Consider the following 15,978-nt stretch of genomic DNA (forward strand, 5'->3'; position numbering starts at 1 on the left):
GTGTGGTTCTAAGGCTGGGGTGTGTGTGGTTCTAAGGCTGGGGTGTGTGTGGTTCTAAGGCTGGGGTGTGTGGTTCTAAGGCTGGGGTGTGTGGTTCTAAGGCTGGGGTGTGTGGTTCTAAGGCTGGGGTGTGTGGTTCTAAGGCTGGGGTGTGTGGTTCTAAGGCTGGGGTTTGTGGTTCTAAGGCTGGGGTGTGTGTGGCTCTAAGGCTGGGGTGTGTGTGGTTCTAAGGCAGGGGTGTGTGTGGTACTATGGCTGAGTGTGTGTGGTTCTAAGGCTGGGTGTGTGTGGTACTAAGGCTGGGTGTGTGTGGTACTAAGGCTGGGTGTGTGTGGTTCTAAGGCTGGAGGCCGGTGTAGAGGAGGGGGAGGAGGAGGAGGAGGAGGAGCGAGGTGTAGCGAAGCGTGCCGGGAGAGGTCTTCTTGGGGGGGGGGTCTGGGATTTCAGGCAGGTTTAGGCCTCTGACTAGCGGACGATAAGGGAAAATGAATGGAGATCGAAATAGAAGAAAGAGAGGAGACAGACGCAGACAGACCTTCCGCGTGCCATGGCAACCCCGTCGACTCATGAATGATTCAGCCAATTAGCTGTCTCCGTTGGGAGCTGCCAGCTCGGCACTTTGCTGAGCTCTTCTCCGTAGCCAGACTCTGGGTTTTTATCCTCCGTGGCGGAGGCTTAGTTTAACAGCGCCAGGATCTGAGCGGGCTGGTTAAGCCAAAGTCCTTCTTAATGGTCCGTGATCTGCCCACTGAAGTATTGAGCCAACGCGCGGCTCGCCGGTGCTCGCCGTGGCGGTGCGCCGGTTGATCCTTCACGAAGGACGGCGTGTGCTTCGAGTGGTGGTCTAGCGGCCTGTCTGACAGGACCGAGTTACTCATCTCCTCCCGTGCGTCCAGTCTATATTTGTGTTTGTTTGTTTGTGTGTTCAAGTGTCTTGTGTGTGAGAGTGCAGTTCACTATGCAGTTCGTTAGCCTCATATTTAGAGTCATATTTTGGCCAAATGATGACATCGAACTCGACTCTCATAAGGCTGCTGATTCATTGCCTCATTGGTTGTATCCTTAGCCAATCAGAGTGCTTTTTAAATTCCATAATCACTATCTGCCTCAGTTGTCTATTTCACTTCTGCAATTTTGATGCCGAATACAAGATGAACCTTAAAATACGACAAAGGCAATCATGCTATGAACCTATATAGTTGTAATTGGATTTTTCCTTGCTGATTTCAAGGGAGTTTTTTCTTGCCCGTGTGGGGGCATGGGTAAAGGGGGGTGTCGCAAATATTTGGCCTATTAAGCCCTTTGAGACTGTAATGGTGATTAAGGGCTATACAAATAAAATTGAATTGAATTGAATTGAATTTTGCATCTTGGTAAACCTTAAATGTTTGGTCTAAACTCTATAAACCCGTCTCTCTGTGTCTCCAGTGACGGTCAGGAAGTAGACAGAGCCGCCGCCGCCGCCGCCTCTTCTACCATCGGCCCTCCGGGGCCCGGGGCCTCGTCCTCCACCCCCCCTGCCGGCCCCTCCTCCCCCGGGGCCGCGCGGGCCGCCTCCCCCCTGGAGGGCCCCCCCGTGGTGGTGGTGGTGGTGGAGCCGGACCAGGCCAGCCTGATGTCAGGCTCCGGCTGCACCAGCCAGGCCTCGCAGGACGACGACGACGACGTGCCAATCACAGATATCTATTTTGTAAGCGGCGGCCGAAAGAGCGAGACACGAGCGCACGTGCACGCACACACACACACACAGACACACACACAAACACACGTGCACGCACACACACACACACACACACACACACACACAGACACACACACAAACACATGCATGCACACAGACAAACGGACACATGTGCAGACACACAAACACACGTGCACGCACACAAACACACATGCACACACACACAGACACACAGACACGGACAGACAAAAATAAACACATGTGCACGCACACAAACAAACACACACACACAAACAAACACACACACACAAGCACACGTGTGTACAAACGCATACACACACAGACACCCAAACAAACACGTGTGCACACACATATACAAACACAGACACACAAACAAGCCTTGGTTTTGGCATCACATCACAAGCAATACACTGGAGGCTTTATACACTGTGCGAACCTACAACCAAACCACAGATTAGACTAAAAACATCCCCGTCCGGCTCCTCTGTGATTTTTGATGTTCTATGCTACCCTGAATTCATATCGACAGTGTGTGGAGAGAGTGTGCACACTTTATTTCTGGTAAGTCTCATCCAGTTGTGCGGTACGGTACTAGCTGACTCAAAGCCTCTGTTCCCGGACCTATGGGGGGGCAATAGACCTCTTTGCCAAGCGATGCACTAATTGCACATTGTTAACAGTAACAGTGACACACGAAGCGATTACGCATTAGACCAATTATGTTACATTGATCTGTGCAACCCACATTTAAATGAGGCAACACCGTCTATCCAACGAACCGATATTCCCACTGCACGCGTAGCCCCGCTGCTCCTTCCCGCCCACACTGTTTCTTCAAACGCACGGACGCCATCCTACAGAAGTGCTGACGGGGGCGTCCTCCGTAAAGCAGGGGGACAGGGCAGCCCGCCACGCCAGTGATTCCAACAGCGGTGTGACCGGCCGCAGCCCGGCACTGTGTCACCCTGACAGAGCCCCTCTGGCCGCCTCAGCCCCGAGGCCATGAATGGATGCATGATGCGTGTCAGGTGGACGACCGGGAGAGAGCGGAGCCGGCCCATCGCCGCCAAAGATAGCACTCCCCCCCCCCCCCCCCCCCCCTCCTCCTCTTCCCTGGCCACGGTCCAGAGAAGTGTCCCCTGTCAGTGACTCGAGCCGTGCTCCTCTGTGATGTAGTCGCTGGCAGGGCCCCGGATGGACAGCGTTGAGGCCCTGGTTTCTTGACCCAGGTGGTGTGTACCCCACCTCTCCAACCTGCTCCCACTGCAGGCCCCCGTCTGCCAAAGCTGGGCTGGATGCAGAAGACGCACGTGGGCCCCAGGAGGTTTCTGTAGAGTTGAATACGTTGCTCGCCCTGTGGTGGTTATGGGCAGAACCAAGCAGAGAGGAGCAGAGTGTAGGAAGACGGTCTGTTGTCGTCAGCCGACCGACCGCACGCACCCCAGCGATTCGTGTGGCCGTCTCGGGTTACCGTGCAGGTGTTCTCTGTCCTTCTCTGAGCGTCTCTCTTTTCCGCCCCTAGCCGGCGCCAGGTTTCCACGTCGGCCCGTGCTCCGGTGTGGTTGCACGGCGCACACGCTGGTCCACCAGATCCAGGCTGGTGTTAAATGTTTCACACGCCAGGCTTTTTCCACTCAGAAACGGGACCCACGGACAGATGTCAGCGGGCTGAAGCCCTGCACTTAGCGGGCTGCGGTGCACGTTCACATCTGGTGGACGTCGAGAAAGGGAAACGGTACTGAAGCAAAGTCAGCCAAGCAAACAACTATGTTTTAGCTTCCCGTTGGGTGTGGGAAATAGTTTCCACAATATGTAATTATCAACGGATCGAATGAAATAAGCCCCTGTGTACAAAAACACATTTTAGGCCACAGTAATGCAGTTAGCATTGAATGTGCAGAGATTTCACCTCATAGGTCAATAAAATTTAACAAATTAGATCAGAGATACAAGAATTGATGCTGGCTCTGAGCTCAAGCAATTCAAGGACGCAGTGACACACCTCCGGTCAACATGCCGCCTGGCCAATCAGCGAAGAGACTGGGCGTGTACTGACAATATATCATGCCAGTTCCTCCGGGAGACCAGCTGAGGGCTGTTTAGCTGCGCCAAGTAATGCTGAGTGACTGCTCTCGACAGTCCTGATGTCCGTGTGTGTGTGTGTGTGTGTGTGCGCGCGTGTGTGTGTGTGTGCGCGTGTGTGTGTGTGTGTGTGTGTGTGTGTGTGTGTGATGGTATGTGTGTGTTGGATGCTCCTTATCTCACAAGCTCCATAATTCGCTTGCGGTGAGCCGCCTCCACCTTCACTCTTCATGATCTCCCCCTGCTCTCACCACCTTTATCCTCCTCCTCCTCCCTCCCCCTCTTAATTCCCCTCCTGCTAACCTTCTCCTCACGACTGTTCCTGCCAGTCGTGCTTCACGTTTCCTTCCTCTCTGACCGCGCCCTACATCTCACACGCTGCCTCAGAATTCCTCTCGGCTTCTTCCATCGTTGCCCTTCACATAGTCCCCCCCCCCCCCCAAACCACCACCGACCCTCCAACCTACCTCTTCTCCTCCCCCCGAAGTAGGTGAGGTGAGTGGGTGGGGGGGGGGGGGGGGGTAGCTCTTTCTACACAAGCGAGGTACTCTCAAGGTCATGCTGTTATTGTTTTCATCATTCTGGTTTCTTTATTCTGAGGTTCACCATCGCTCTCTCCATCGCCCCTCTCTCTCTCTGACCACACTTCTGCTGTTCCTTTTTCGCTGGGTGTGTGTGTGTGTGTGTGTGTGTGTGTGTGTGTGTGTGTGTGTGTGTGTGTGCGCGTGTGCGTGTGTGTGTGAGTGTGTGTGCGTGCGCATGCACCAGCCTCTCCTGTCAGACAGAAGAGGAGGAGCGGGCCGCACTCCGGCATCTCAGTAAGTGTGGAGCCCAGGGGTTAGGGTGAGAGATGCTGGCTCATTAGCCTTAGAGATACCCCCCCCCCCATCCCACCCCCCCCCCCCCCCCACCCGGCTGCTTAATTTAAACGGACGTTGTCGAGACGAAAGCGTGTGCCCTGCTCCGCCATGTCCTCTCCAGCCTGCTGAGCCCGCCGTCGGGCTGAGGCCCACACGGTACACTGTGCGCCCGCGGTGGTCCTGCTTCCTCTCACTGCTTCTCCCGACGCGTGCGGTCGCTCTGTGGCTCCGACAAACAGGGGAGAAACGTTTCAAAAAATACAAAGGCTTCAAACCCGCGATGATTCCCTCTTTCTGCTGCCCAAATTACTATCTTCTGAGAGGTCGATGCGATTTAATGGCTCACTCGACGCGGCACAGGGTCTGCTTGGGGTTCCTGCTGAATAAAATGCTTAAGTGCAGCATGTACCCTGTTCTGATGGAAGGAAAACTGTAAAAACATCCCCTTCAATGTCATACCACGTGACTTCGCTTTGTCATGGGCCGAGTAAGACTGCGCTGTACGCATGCGATTGCATTGTGGGCCCGCGTGTGCGTGCGTGTGTAGTGTGTGTGCGTGACGTCAAGCCACGGTCCCTCCCCCCCCCCCCCCCCCCCACCCCTGCGCCCCCCGCCTCCTCTCTCATCACAACACGCCGTGCCTCTGCAGCTGACTCCCGCTCTTAAAGGGCCAGCTACCACACATCCATCCCCTGTGCACTTGGTTTTGCTTCCTCACATCTCGTGAAAAGAGCTTTGTTCTCTCCCTCAACGGAGAGGAAGGACATCCTCCCAGCCTTCAGCTCAACTACCAATGCCCAGTTTGTTTTAACACTCATCCACCAGTATCCTTCCTTCCTTCCTTCCTTCCTTCCTTCCTTCCTTCCTTCCTTCCTTCCTTCCTTCCTTCCTTCCTTCCTTCCTCCGTCCCTTCCTTCCTTCCTCCCCTATAGACATGCCTGTTCCTCCTCCTCCTCCTAATCTCCCTTTGGCTGATGCAGTCACCCCCCCCCCCTCTCTCTATTTGCTTGCTAGGGGCTGGCACAAAATGGCCAGTACACGAATGGAAGTAGGAGCGACAATTTGATTCATCACAATTTCAATTTTCTCAGTACTTTTTTGTACAGTTCCTTTTGTTAATCGTGTATTTGGTGTCCCTCAATAGGACTGATGTTGTACTCATGCTTGCTGCACAATACACTCACATGTACACCGACAATTATCTAGAGCCAGATATAATTGATTCTAACCGATAAACTCCAGGCATACGTTCAAACTGCACACACATTCTCCCAAATGATCGCTCAAAGCTCACACTTTCTGCAGTGTCTCAGCCGCACGTCCTCTTTTATGCATCTCTAATCTTCATTTCCTTGTCTTGTCTTGTCTTCTCTCCTGCCTGTCCCCTTTGGCTGCTTCTGTCTGCCTGTGTGCCACCGACATCTTATCTCCTTCCCTTTGGCTCCCCCTGCTGTCCTGGGCGTGTATAAGCAGCCTCCCGAGGACAAGACGTGGGTGTACTCTCCGCTGCACGTCGGCTCAGAGTCTAGCACCCTGCCAGATGGGGAAGGGGATAGTGAGACAGTAAGTGAGAAGAATAAAGAGGAACCAAACACAAAGAAATCAACACTAGATTAGGGGTTTTAAATCGATATCAGCCTATCACAGTGTCTAGTATTAAAACCTACTTTAGGTAGAGACTAAAAAGACCATCTTCAACTGTGCCAGTGAGAGAAGCTAAATAGTTGCTATAAATCTAGGTAGAATGTAAAAAAGAAATGCTACCAGGACTGCAGAAGAGGTGAGGATGCCTGAGTACCTGTACAACCTGTACAGCACAGTACAACATACAATTCATTCCTCCAGTGGCGTTGTGCTCCCTTGCTGCATGTTGTCTACTCTGGCGCCCTACTGCCTGCCTGCATTAGGTCTCTGAGTTCCTTAGTTCTCCAGGCAACATTCAAATCAATGTGTTGACTCATATTCCTTCCTGCACATGGCTTATGGGTAATAGCATGTCTCATTGAAATCAGTTCTCCCACGAGCTCGGTGCATTAGTCCATCTATTTGGTGGATTGAGGCCGCACATCATTCGTGTGTTTCTCGGATGACATGGCGATGAAACCATTGATCTCTTGCCTTCCTTGTTTTTATTAACCCCAAGTGTCCGTACCCCTTGATCAGACACATTTATCCTGAGGCATGGCTTCAGTTTAGCAATTCTATTGAGGACTCTGAACGAGTGAAACACATTGTCTTTCTGGAGGTACTCGAGTGATTCCTTCTCATTTTCACTGATATAGTCACTTAGTATCCAACACCAACGGCTGTAGTTGCGCTGTTCATTCGGTTCGACACAGACACCTGCACATGAGTACAAGTGTACAACATCTTTTCAAATAGTGGGTGTTTTCTGAGCTGCTAACAATCTGTCCCGTTCTGTGCTGGTTCAGTGGCGTGCCAAATGTCTGCCCATTATGAATCAGTGATGCTTTCCCTCATCTATAGGATTACACTCTAATTTATCTCATGCTCTGCCTCTCTCTCTCTCTCTCTCTCTCTCTCTCTCTCTCTCTCTCTCCCCCTCCCTCCCTCTCTCTCTCCCTCCCCCTCTTTCTCTCTCTCTCTCTCCCTCCCTCCCCCCCTCTCTCTCTCTCTCTCACTCTAACTCGCTTTCTCTCTCTCTCGCTCTAACTCGCTTTCTCTCTCTCTCTCACTCTCTCTGTCTCCCTCCTGCTCTCTCTCGCTCTCTCCCTCTCTCTCCCTATCCCTCTCTCTCTCCCTCCCTATCCCCCTCTCTCTCTCTCTCTCTCCCTCCCTCCCCCTCTTTCTCTCTCTCTCTCGCTCTAACTCGCTTTCTCTCGCTCTAACTCGCTTTCTCTCTCTCTCTCACTCTCTGTCTCCCTCCTGCTCTCTCTCTCTCTCTCCCCCTCTCTCTCTCTCTCCCCCTCTCTCTCTCTCACTTTCTGTCTCCCTCCTGCTCTCTCTCTCTCTCTCTCTCCCCCTCTCCCCCTCTCTCTCTCTCTCCCCCTCTCTCTCTCTCTCTCTCTCTCTCTCTCTCTCTCTCTCTCTCTCTCTCTCTCTCTCTCTCTCTCTCTCTCTCTCTCTCTCTCTCTCTCTCTCTACAGAAGTAGACCCTCTCTGAGCGGAGAGGAGTGGACTAACGGGCTATGACAGAAGCTCGGGCCCCACCGGCGGGTTCCCTGGACCCCGGTTAAACCCCGGTCCAGCGAAGGGCAGAGTGGGGGAGCTTCTGGGATGACACCGGCGGCGGCACCGTCGCTTCGCCGCCGCCAAGCCCCCAGAGATATCGATAATAATAATAATAATAATATTCATAATAATGATGATAATGTTAAACGTGTAAGTAACAGGATCCAGACACATAGGGCTGTGTTCTGTCTCGTCCGTTGGCTCAATCAACACACCCAGACGTCTCTGCCAGTCTCACATTCCTTTATCAGATGTTATCGGACGGTTTCATGATATCACCTTAATTTATATATCGTCTTATTGTGTGTTCTTTTTTTATATAAGCCCTCCGCCCCAGTCGTTTTACTACGGTGAAGATCTATTTATTTGTGTTTGGTTGTTTGGGTGAAGGTTGTTTCCAGGCCTGGTGTTCATTCACTGGGGGGCTTGTCTACCTTATGTTTAAAGCGTTTTCAGTACCTGTAAAAACATTTTTTATTGCATTTTTCATATTTAAGCGCAGTCGAGAATCTTAATTGTGTTGGTTTGTATATTCATCTAATATTTATGGGATTGAAAAATAAAAAAGGTTTTCCAAACACCTACTTTAAAAAAATGAAAAACCCACTTCAGAAAGTAGACATTGGCAATCAATTATCAATGATCATTGTCTTCCGAGGTGAACCTGTTTTCGGACTGATTCAAACTTATCATTTTAACATTTAATTGGGTCCTGTAGTTGTCACTTTATTGTGAAATATGAACATCATCTTCCCACAACTGCCTGTCCTCAAACCTCTTTGAGAAACACTATATCAGATGGATGACATTTGAAATATTTCTAGATTTAGCAAAACAGTTGTAGTATTTTGGGTCAATATGTGCAGTGTGTGACTTGGTGAGCAATATGACGTTTGTGGAGAATGTGAATGTTTGCACTTGAGGTGGGGGGGGGGGGGGGGGGGGGGGGGTGGAGAGGACATATGAACTAGAGGCCAAATGATCCACGACATCACTCGTTTTTACCACAGCCATCTCAGTTTATTTTCAGTTATGGAAGAAAAGTTCTACTCGGCTGCTTTTTGGTTTTACGAAAATAGTGTTTGTAACAGTGAAGTCGATCACAATCATTCTAGAATAAATGTTTACTGTAATCTCTGTGGCTAACGTTGAAAGGACTCTCAAGTTGAGTGGATTGAAGTTATGAGTATGTAAACAACATTTTGAAAAAAGCTATTCTAGTCATCCTCTGTGAAAACACTTTTCCTCAGTTGGTGCGTGAGTCGTGTCAAGGGAAGTCAATGTCAGACGTTGTAAAATCGATATTTCCATCTTCATGACGTGCAGTGGCCAGTTGTCATCCGTTTGCATCACATGGAGCCCATAGCAGCAATATTTTGTACAGTTTAGCTTTTAAGTTCATTATTATTGCCTTTGTGGATTAACACAACATAGGCCTTTCACTTACTTTTTTCCACCTGTTCTGTTTTTATTATTTTCGATTGTTGTGCTCCTACGAATGTGTACATATGATTATAAATACATATACAAAGATATATAAATATATTTTCCATTTTAATTGGAGAATATTATTTTTATTTGTTTTATTTTTTTGCTGCTGGCAAGAAATTATTGCGATCTACATAATTTACTGTACCATATCAATGATGTGTTAAATGAGATACAGCTATATTTATGGTCCATGAATCAGAGCTGTGGCTTTGTAAGATATTCAAAAATGAGAGAAATGTGTCCAATTGACTCTAGGCCTACATGCAAAATCAATAGGGGTTCTTCCGACTGTCCAGCTGTGTTCGTGTTCGTGTTTTCAACGCCATGTGCCCTCATCTTAGGGAGAGTCTTTTACAGAGACATAGCATGTTTTAAAAATGAATATGCATATCTGACGTGTATTTATGTATATCTGTGTATATTCATCTATTTATACACGATGATAAATAGATGGCCTATGTGTTTGGACTCGATCTGATTGAATACAAAAAAAATAAAGCCGTTCTGTCTGAATCTTTTTGTGCTGCTCTGTTTTTGATGTCTGAAACCGGGAGCGGTTATTCGTTCTATTGGTCTATTTCGTATGTTTTTCTGGGTTAATTTCATTGCGTCTGGGTCATGGACATATTAAAGAAGGTCTGGGTATATAAACTGAATGTGAACTCCTCGCGAGATCACGCTGTTCTCACGAGGATAACAAACCTCCCGCCCTAGCCGAGACAACTAAAGCGATTACGTATCAGAGAACGCTCCCTACTGTGAGGGCCTCTTAAAGCATGTTTCCAAGGAGAATAAATAACAAACTGTCAACACATTTAAATGAGAATGCTAACGGATAAATTCTACAAATACTTGGAAAGTTTCGCCAAATGGCTTTGAAACTTTTACGATATCGTCTGTCCTCCAGAAAATGAGGGATCATTTAGAACAAGACAGCCTGCCCGTCAAGGTATGTCGATCAATGTCAATCAATTGGTGTGATTATTTTAGTCCATACACACCCATCATTTAAACGTGCCCTCAAAACCCACCTTTTCAAGATCGCTTTCACCACATAACTTCCTCCCCTTATCTCCCCTTCCTCCTCTTAACTAGTCCTAGTTTTAGCTACATATTTTATGTTATCCTATTTCATATATATTTTTTCTTTGTGCTTACATAGGCCTACGTTCTAATTAAATGATTTTATTTTGTGTTCACTCTGTAAAGCGTCTGAGAATTTAGAAAAGCGGTAGGCCTATATAAGTTGAATGTAGCCTATTATTATTATTATTATTATTATTATTATTATTATTATTATTATTATTATTATTATTATTATTATGCCTCTCTTTATTTCAAGGGGCACGGGAATCCCATCAGCCATGAGTGCCTTGGACATAACGGTAGCAGGTGCTCAAGTGTGGCAAGTGGGCTAAACGGTGAGAAATATTGATGTTGTTTAACGCATTCAAATGGTACCATCTCATTTAGTGGTTTTGGGAGTTGTTTGTTCTGTTTTAACCAAATCATAATTCAGGTTCAGAAACGAGTATATTTTTAACAAAACTGCACGATGAGATCGACTTCGGTGAGGTAGATGAGAGGGTTCAAGAACGCGTCCTCCAGACTAAAGTCAAGGTGAGTTCGCACTTTGACTAGTCCTAGTTTTAGCTACCTATTTTATGTTATCCTATTTAATCTTTTTTAATCTTTTTGCTTATATAGGCCTACGTTCTAATTAAATGATTTTATTTTGTGTTCACTCTGTAAAGCGTCTGAGTATTTAGAAAAGCGTTATATAAGTTATGTATTATCATTATTATGCCTCCCTTTATTTCAAGGGGCACGTGAATCCCATCAGCCATGAGTGCCTTGGACATAACGGTAGCAGGTGCTCAAGTGTGGAAAGTAGGCTAAACGGTGAGAAATATTGATGTTGTTTAACGCATGCAAATGATACCATCTCATTTATTGGTTTTGGGAGTTGTTTGTTCTGCTTTAACCAAATCACAATTCAGGTTCAGAAACGATATTTTCAACAAAACTGCACGATGAGATCGACTTTGGTGCGGTAGATGAGAGGGTTCAAGAACGCGTCCTCCAGACTAAAGTCAAGGTGAGTTCGCACTTTGACTAGTCCTAGTTTTAGCTACCTATTTTATGTTATCCTATTTAATATTTTTATCTTTTTGCTTGTATAGGCCTACGTTCTTATTAAATTATTTTATTATGTGTTCACTCTAGTGTAAAGCGTCTGAGTATTTAGAAAAGCGTTTTATAAGTTGAATGTATTACTACTATTATGCCTCCCTTTATTTCCAGGGGCACGGGAATCCCATCAGTCATGAGTGCCTTGGACATAACGGTAGCAGGTGCTCAGGTGTGGCAAGTGGGCTAAACGGTGAGAAATATGGATGTTGTTTAAGGCATGCAAATGGTACCATCTTATTTATTGGTTTTGGGAGTTGTTGGTTCTGTTTTAACCAAATCATAATTCAGGTTCAGAAACTAGTATATTTTTAACAAAACTGCACGATGAGATCGACTTTGGTGAAGTAGTAGACGAGATGGTTCAAGAACATTTCCTCCAGACTAAAGTCGAGGTGAGTTCGCACTTTGATAACACTTTGATTTTGTCATGATGATTGTTTACAGTTTGGTGTAATATTCATCAGTATTTAAACGTATTCTCTTTTCGAGAAAATGATAATGTTTTCAGCCATTTTTAGAAAAACTTCATCAGCAAGCCACTAACGTTGTGGTCAGCTACAATGACATGGACGAGAAAGAGCTTAAGAGGTACCAGCAGACCAGACATGTAATCCTCCATGTCCCAACCCTGCAAGAGCTCCTTCTAAAGATCGGCTTTAGCAAAAATATGGTTTGTAAGGATTAAAATTCGCTAAAACTATTTTCTCTGCATAGCCTCCCCCCCTAACCCCTACACCACACCCCTATTACACACTTATTGTATGGTGTACTTCCTGTCACTCTACGTACACACTTATTGTTTGTTGTGTGTCCTTGCTCCTGAAAATAGTACTTAGTTGTGTAGCATCTTATCCAAGCTATCTTTGTTGTATAAGGGGAATGGATAAACCTAACAATTGTTAGTACTTGGTTCTATGAACATCCTTACTGTACCGACAGCGATATATCGTTGTTTATCTTTCTTCTGACTAATGTACTTATTGTAAGTCTGTTTGGATGAAAGCGTCTGCTAAAGGCCCCTCAATGTAGTTGTACATGACCTATATATAATATACACCTGTCGTGTGACAGCCAACAAACCCCTTAACATTATAAAACATTTTGTTCTGCCGCTCCTTTTCACGCTGACATCTACCGCCGGACCAAACAGGAAGACCTTCAGAGCTACCTGATTGCCGCCGACCGGACGTGCTTGTTGTCTGAGAACGAAGCCCTGAAGCTGGAGCTGAACGACGCTCAGAGCAGACACCAGACGGTGGTCAGCGGCCTTCACTCCTCCCTCCAGTCAGTCGAGCATGAGAACAAGGGAGCCCAGTACACTTTGCACCAGAACATCAGACACCAACAGGACAGGGTACTAACTGTTTATGATGCGGCATGGATATTGAAAAACCATTCATTGTTGACAATGTTGTTACTTTAAACGTCAATTTGATTTTTGTACGCACCGAATCATGGTGGACACAGACTATTCTTGCCTTATTGCACCATTAATCAACGCTGCATGTTAGACGTTGTGATAACCCTTTCCCTCCATCCGTAATTCCAATATAAAAGGTGATTTTGATGGAGGGAAAGCTAAGTGAATCCGAGAGGCAGGTCATCTCACTGCAGCGGTATCTACTGGAAAGCACCGACAAAGCTCAGATTCTGCAGAAGACCCTGAGCAGCTGCAAGTCGACCCTACAGTCTGCAGAGCAGGACATGGAACTGACAAAGCAGAGAGGACTCGATCTGCAAGCTGCACACAGGGCCTCACAGGACAACAACCAATCGCTGAGACGCAGCCTCCTCGGTGCCGAGGAGCACGCAAAGTCTCTCAGACACAGCGTCGGCGAACTCGAGCAGAAGATCGAGCTCCAGCAGAAGAACCAAGCGTCCGAAGAAGAGGTGGTCAAAGCCCTGAGACGCAGGGTGGATGAATCGGAGGAGAAGGTCTCCTCCCTGGAGGGGAGCCTGAAGGCTTCTGAAGAGAGCGTCTCGTCACTCAGGCAGAGCCTGAGAGCATCGGAAGAGAAGGCCGCCTGCCTCGGGCAGAGCCAGAGGACCTCCGAGGAGAGGTGTCGTTCTCTGCAGCTCAAACTCAACTCGGCCGAGGAGGCCGTCCGAGCGACCCGGGGCTCCCTCGCAGTGGCGGAGTCCGAGGCCGAGAGGCTGAAGGAGGCTCTGGGCTCCTTGGAAGACAAAACCCTGGCGCTGCAGGACACGTTACTGGCCAGTGAGAGCCACTCGAGCGGCGGCGCCGCTCAACGGCGAGCCCTGGAGCGGGGCAAGACGGAGGACCGAGAGAGCCTTCAGGTTCTGATCCGCTCTCTCGTCGGCTGCGAGGAGGAGCATCGCAGCCGAGCCAAGAGGCTGGACCTGGAGCTGAGGCTGACCAAGGAGCGGCTGGCCCTGCTGCAGGACAGCGGGAGCCGGACGGAGAGCCGCTACGCCCAGGAGACGGCTCGGCTCCAACACCAGCTCCTCAAGGCCGCCAACAAAGGAACGGCCGCCCAGAAGGAGCTCCGAGCCCACGGTGGGTTTTTGTCAAAACTTGAGGAACTCTGCGCCTATTTATTTAAACCAGTTCATTGCCTTTCATCCCTCTTTCTCTTTCTCTCTGAACGAAGTGGCCGAGCTAAACACCAAGTTGCTGAAGGCGCAAGCAAGTCAAAACAGAGAGCTGGAGGGGGTTGCAGTGGTTGAGAGGGAGCTGCAAGACACCATCCTGGACCTCAGGTTTGCTCGTCCGCCGTGTAGTAGTAGAGTCATTTATAACGGCGTTGCGGCCTCACAAACAACTGTGTCATGTTAGACAGACAGGAGCTACACGTTCAAACCAAGGAGAAGGAAGGCGCCCTGCAGTGTCTCAGGATGACACAGAGGGACCTCGCCGAGGTCCAGCACCACCTACAGGTAGACCTGCTGAAATGCACCCACGGACGCGAGCCAGAAAGAGGACAGTCCACCGCCAGAGAAGCTGAGCAGAGGGTAAAACCGGACACCCCGAAAGCAACGCTGCGTTCCGTCGACCATGAACACGTCCTGACCGACGGGCAAAGAAAGATGGAGTCGGCAAAGGTATGGGAAAGAACCAAACAGTGGCAGAAGCTGGTGAGCATTGAAGTACACCAGTGGTGTTCGACTGTTTAAGTAACGGACCCAAGTAGTACCACCCTGATTTGAATTTTGGAACCATCTGCGGTGGTGTGCACTAGCAACAGACCTGCGTGTGTTCCTGCGTGTGGTCTGTGGACAGGTACACGGTCACGGGCACAGTGTGAGGGAGGGACGCCGGGACGACTCCCCGTGTAGACCGCCCCGCTCGGCGTGGAGGGACACGCCCCCTCCCCCCGCCGACCCACCGGCCCCGAGCTGTGATTCTACAGGGCCGTCTTCGCCATGGTCCAACGGGTAATGCGGCTGCCATTTAGCATCAAACAATGTCGAATCAATGTCAATAAGGGGACGGGAGACGGCCTCGACAACTGGTTGATATTCAGTCGTAGTTGTTTGTGTTGTGTTCCAAAGTTTAAACAGGGTGTAAAGGCAGTTCACATGAGTCTGTCCCCATCAGTAATGATCCTGTTTATTTGTTTCAGAACACCTTTGACTATGGATGGAAAGGGTGAGGCCTGTTGCCTTACTCAGCTGAAGCCTGCCGAATACTTGCAGAATCTACTAAAGGTGCAGAAAAAGCTCAGGGCACTGCAGTCGAGTAAGTACAATCATGAACTGCATTTATACAGTGCTTTTCTAACCGGTGGCCACTCAAAGCACTTTACAATATTGCCAAACATTCACCTATTCATGCACACATTCACACACCGACGGCGGTGTCAACCATGCAAGGCGACAGCCAATTTATCGTGAGCAGTTAGGGTCAGGTTTCTTGCTCAGGGACACCTCGACACTCAGCTATGGGGATCGAACTAGCAACCTTCCGCTTACCAGACAACCTGATCTACCTCCTGAGGCACATGCCGCCCCCGGAAATATGGGGGCGAATAAGATGATGCCAAATGTAATTTTGCCATAATCCCCCTAATTTGCCTGAAATTATGATAATTTCTGTTATCCCTGTCAATCAACTGCATTAATAATACAGGGAAGCATCCACTAAAACCCCTATGCGACTTTCCAATATCATGTGCGTTTAAGACTTGTTTTGTTCTAAATAACTCTATAATTTATGAAGACCACATCCTTTCCCCTTTGTGCCCTACAGTGGATCGCCAGAAGACAATGAACGAGATGCGTCTGCCATAAGGCCTACGCGTCATCTGAAAGTTACACCTAAAAACATGTGTAATAAAGAAACAACTGCACTTAAGTTTTATTATTTTTTCTGAATTCCCAGATGGAAAAGACAATATGATGGAAAACAAGCCACATAGTTGCTTGTGATTGGTCAATGAATTGATCAGTCAAGAGGCAGGGAGTCCCAATTGGTTGAATCGGTTGTCAATAATCCCG

General features: G+C 48.4%; 2 protein-coding genes across 7 annotated transcripts in view; both read left to right on the plus strand.

Annotated features, from left to right (window-relative positions):
- Positions 1 to 9,840, plus strand: part of pip5k1ca (phosphatidylinositol-4-phosphate 5-kinase, type I, gamma a) — a 44,220-nt gene extending 34,380 nt beyond the window's left edge. For 2 of the 3 annotated variants that reach the window (XM_030371899.1, XM_030371900.1), the window contains exons 16-18: positions 1,429 to 1,690; positions 6,118 to 6,207; positions 7,752 to 9,840. In XM_030371899.1, the coding sequence (XP_030227759.1) occupies positions 1,429 to 1,690; positions 6,118 to 6,207; positions 7,752 to 7,757 (358 nt within the window). In that variant the 3' untranslated portion in view covers positions 7,758 to 9,840. The remainder of the gene's footprint in view (positions 1 to 1,428; positions 1,691 to 6,117; positions 6,208 to 7,751) is intronic. The other variant, XM_030371901.1, reaches the window with a different exon arrangement.
- A 129-nt stretch (positions 9,841 to 9,969) lies between these two features.
- On the plus strand, positions 9,970 to 15,835 carry LOC115555199 (golgin subfamily A member 3). Of its 4 annotated transcripts, XM_030371896.1 has the most exons (15): positions 9,977 to 10,276; positions 10,670 to 10,748; positions 10,847 to 10,947; positions 11,151 to 11,229; positions 11,328 to 11,425; positions 11,632 to 11,710; positions 11,809 to 11,912; positions 12,029 to 12,190; positions 12,671 to 12,874; positions 13,078 to 14,038; positions 14,133 to 14,241; positions 14,322 to 14,583; positions 14,762 to 14,916; positions 15,105 to 15,220; positions 15,731 to 15,835. In XM_030371896.1, the coding sequence occupies exons 1-15, from the start codon at positions 10,238 to 10,240 to the stop codon at positions 15,769 to 15,771; spliced, it is 2,589 nt and encodes an 862-aa protein (XP_030227756.1). In that variant the 5' UTR covers positions 9,977 to 10,237; the 3' UTR covers positions 15,772 to 15,835. The 4 variants fall into 4 exon arrangements, 3 of the variants coding, with proteins under 3 accessions (XP_030227757.1, XP_030227756.1, XP_030227758.1); XR_003978843.1 differs by lacking the exons at positions 15,105 to 15,220; positions 15,731 to 15,835 and having other exon boundaries at positions 9,970 to 10,276; positions 14,318 to 14,583; positions 14,762 to 14,910; XM_030371897.1 differs by lacking the exons at positions 10,847 to 10,947; positions 11,151 to 11,229; positions 11,328 to 11,425; positions 11,632 to 11,710 and having other exon boundaries at positions 9,976 to 10,276.
- The last annotated feature ends 143 nt before the right edge of the window (positions 15,836 to 15,978 follow it).

This window comes from Gadus morhua, chromosome 12 (genome assembly GCF_902167405.1).
Source record: "Gadus morhua chromosome 12, gadMor3.0, whole genome shotgun sequence".
Lineage (NCBI taxonomy): Eukaryota > Metazoa > Chordata > Actinopteri > Gadiformes > Gadidae > Gadus > Gadus morhua.

Bases quoted from the DNA above. Each gene is read 5' to 3' on its own strand.
- LOC115555199 (XM_030371896.1), top strand. From the start codon at position 10,238: ATGAGGGATCATTTAGAACAAGACAGCCTGCCCGTCAAG. The intron at 10,277-10,669 runs GTATGTCGATCA...CTTTATTTCAAG, and splicing joins AAGACAGCCTGCCCGTCAAG to GGGCACGGGAATCCCATCAG. The intron at 10,749-10,846 runs GTGAGAAATATT...ATCATAATTCAG, and splicing joins TGTGGCAAGTGGGCTAAACG to GTTCAGAAACGAGTATATTT.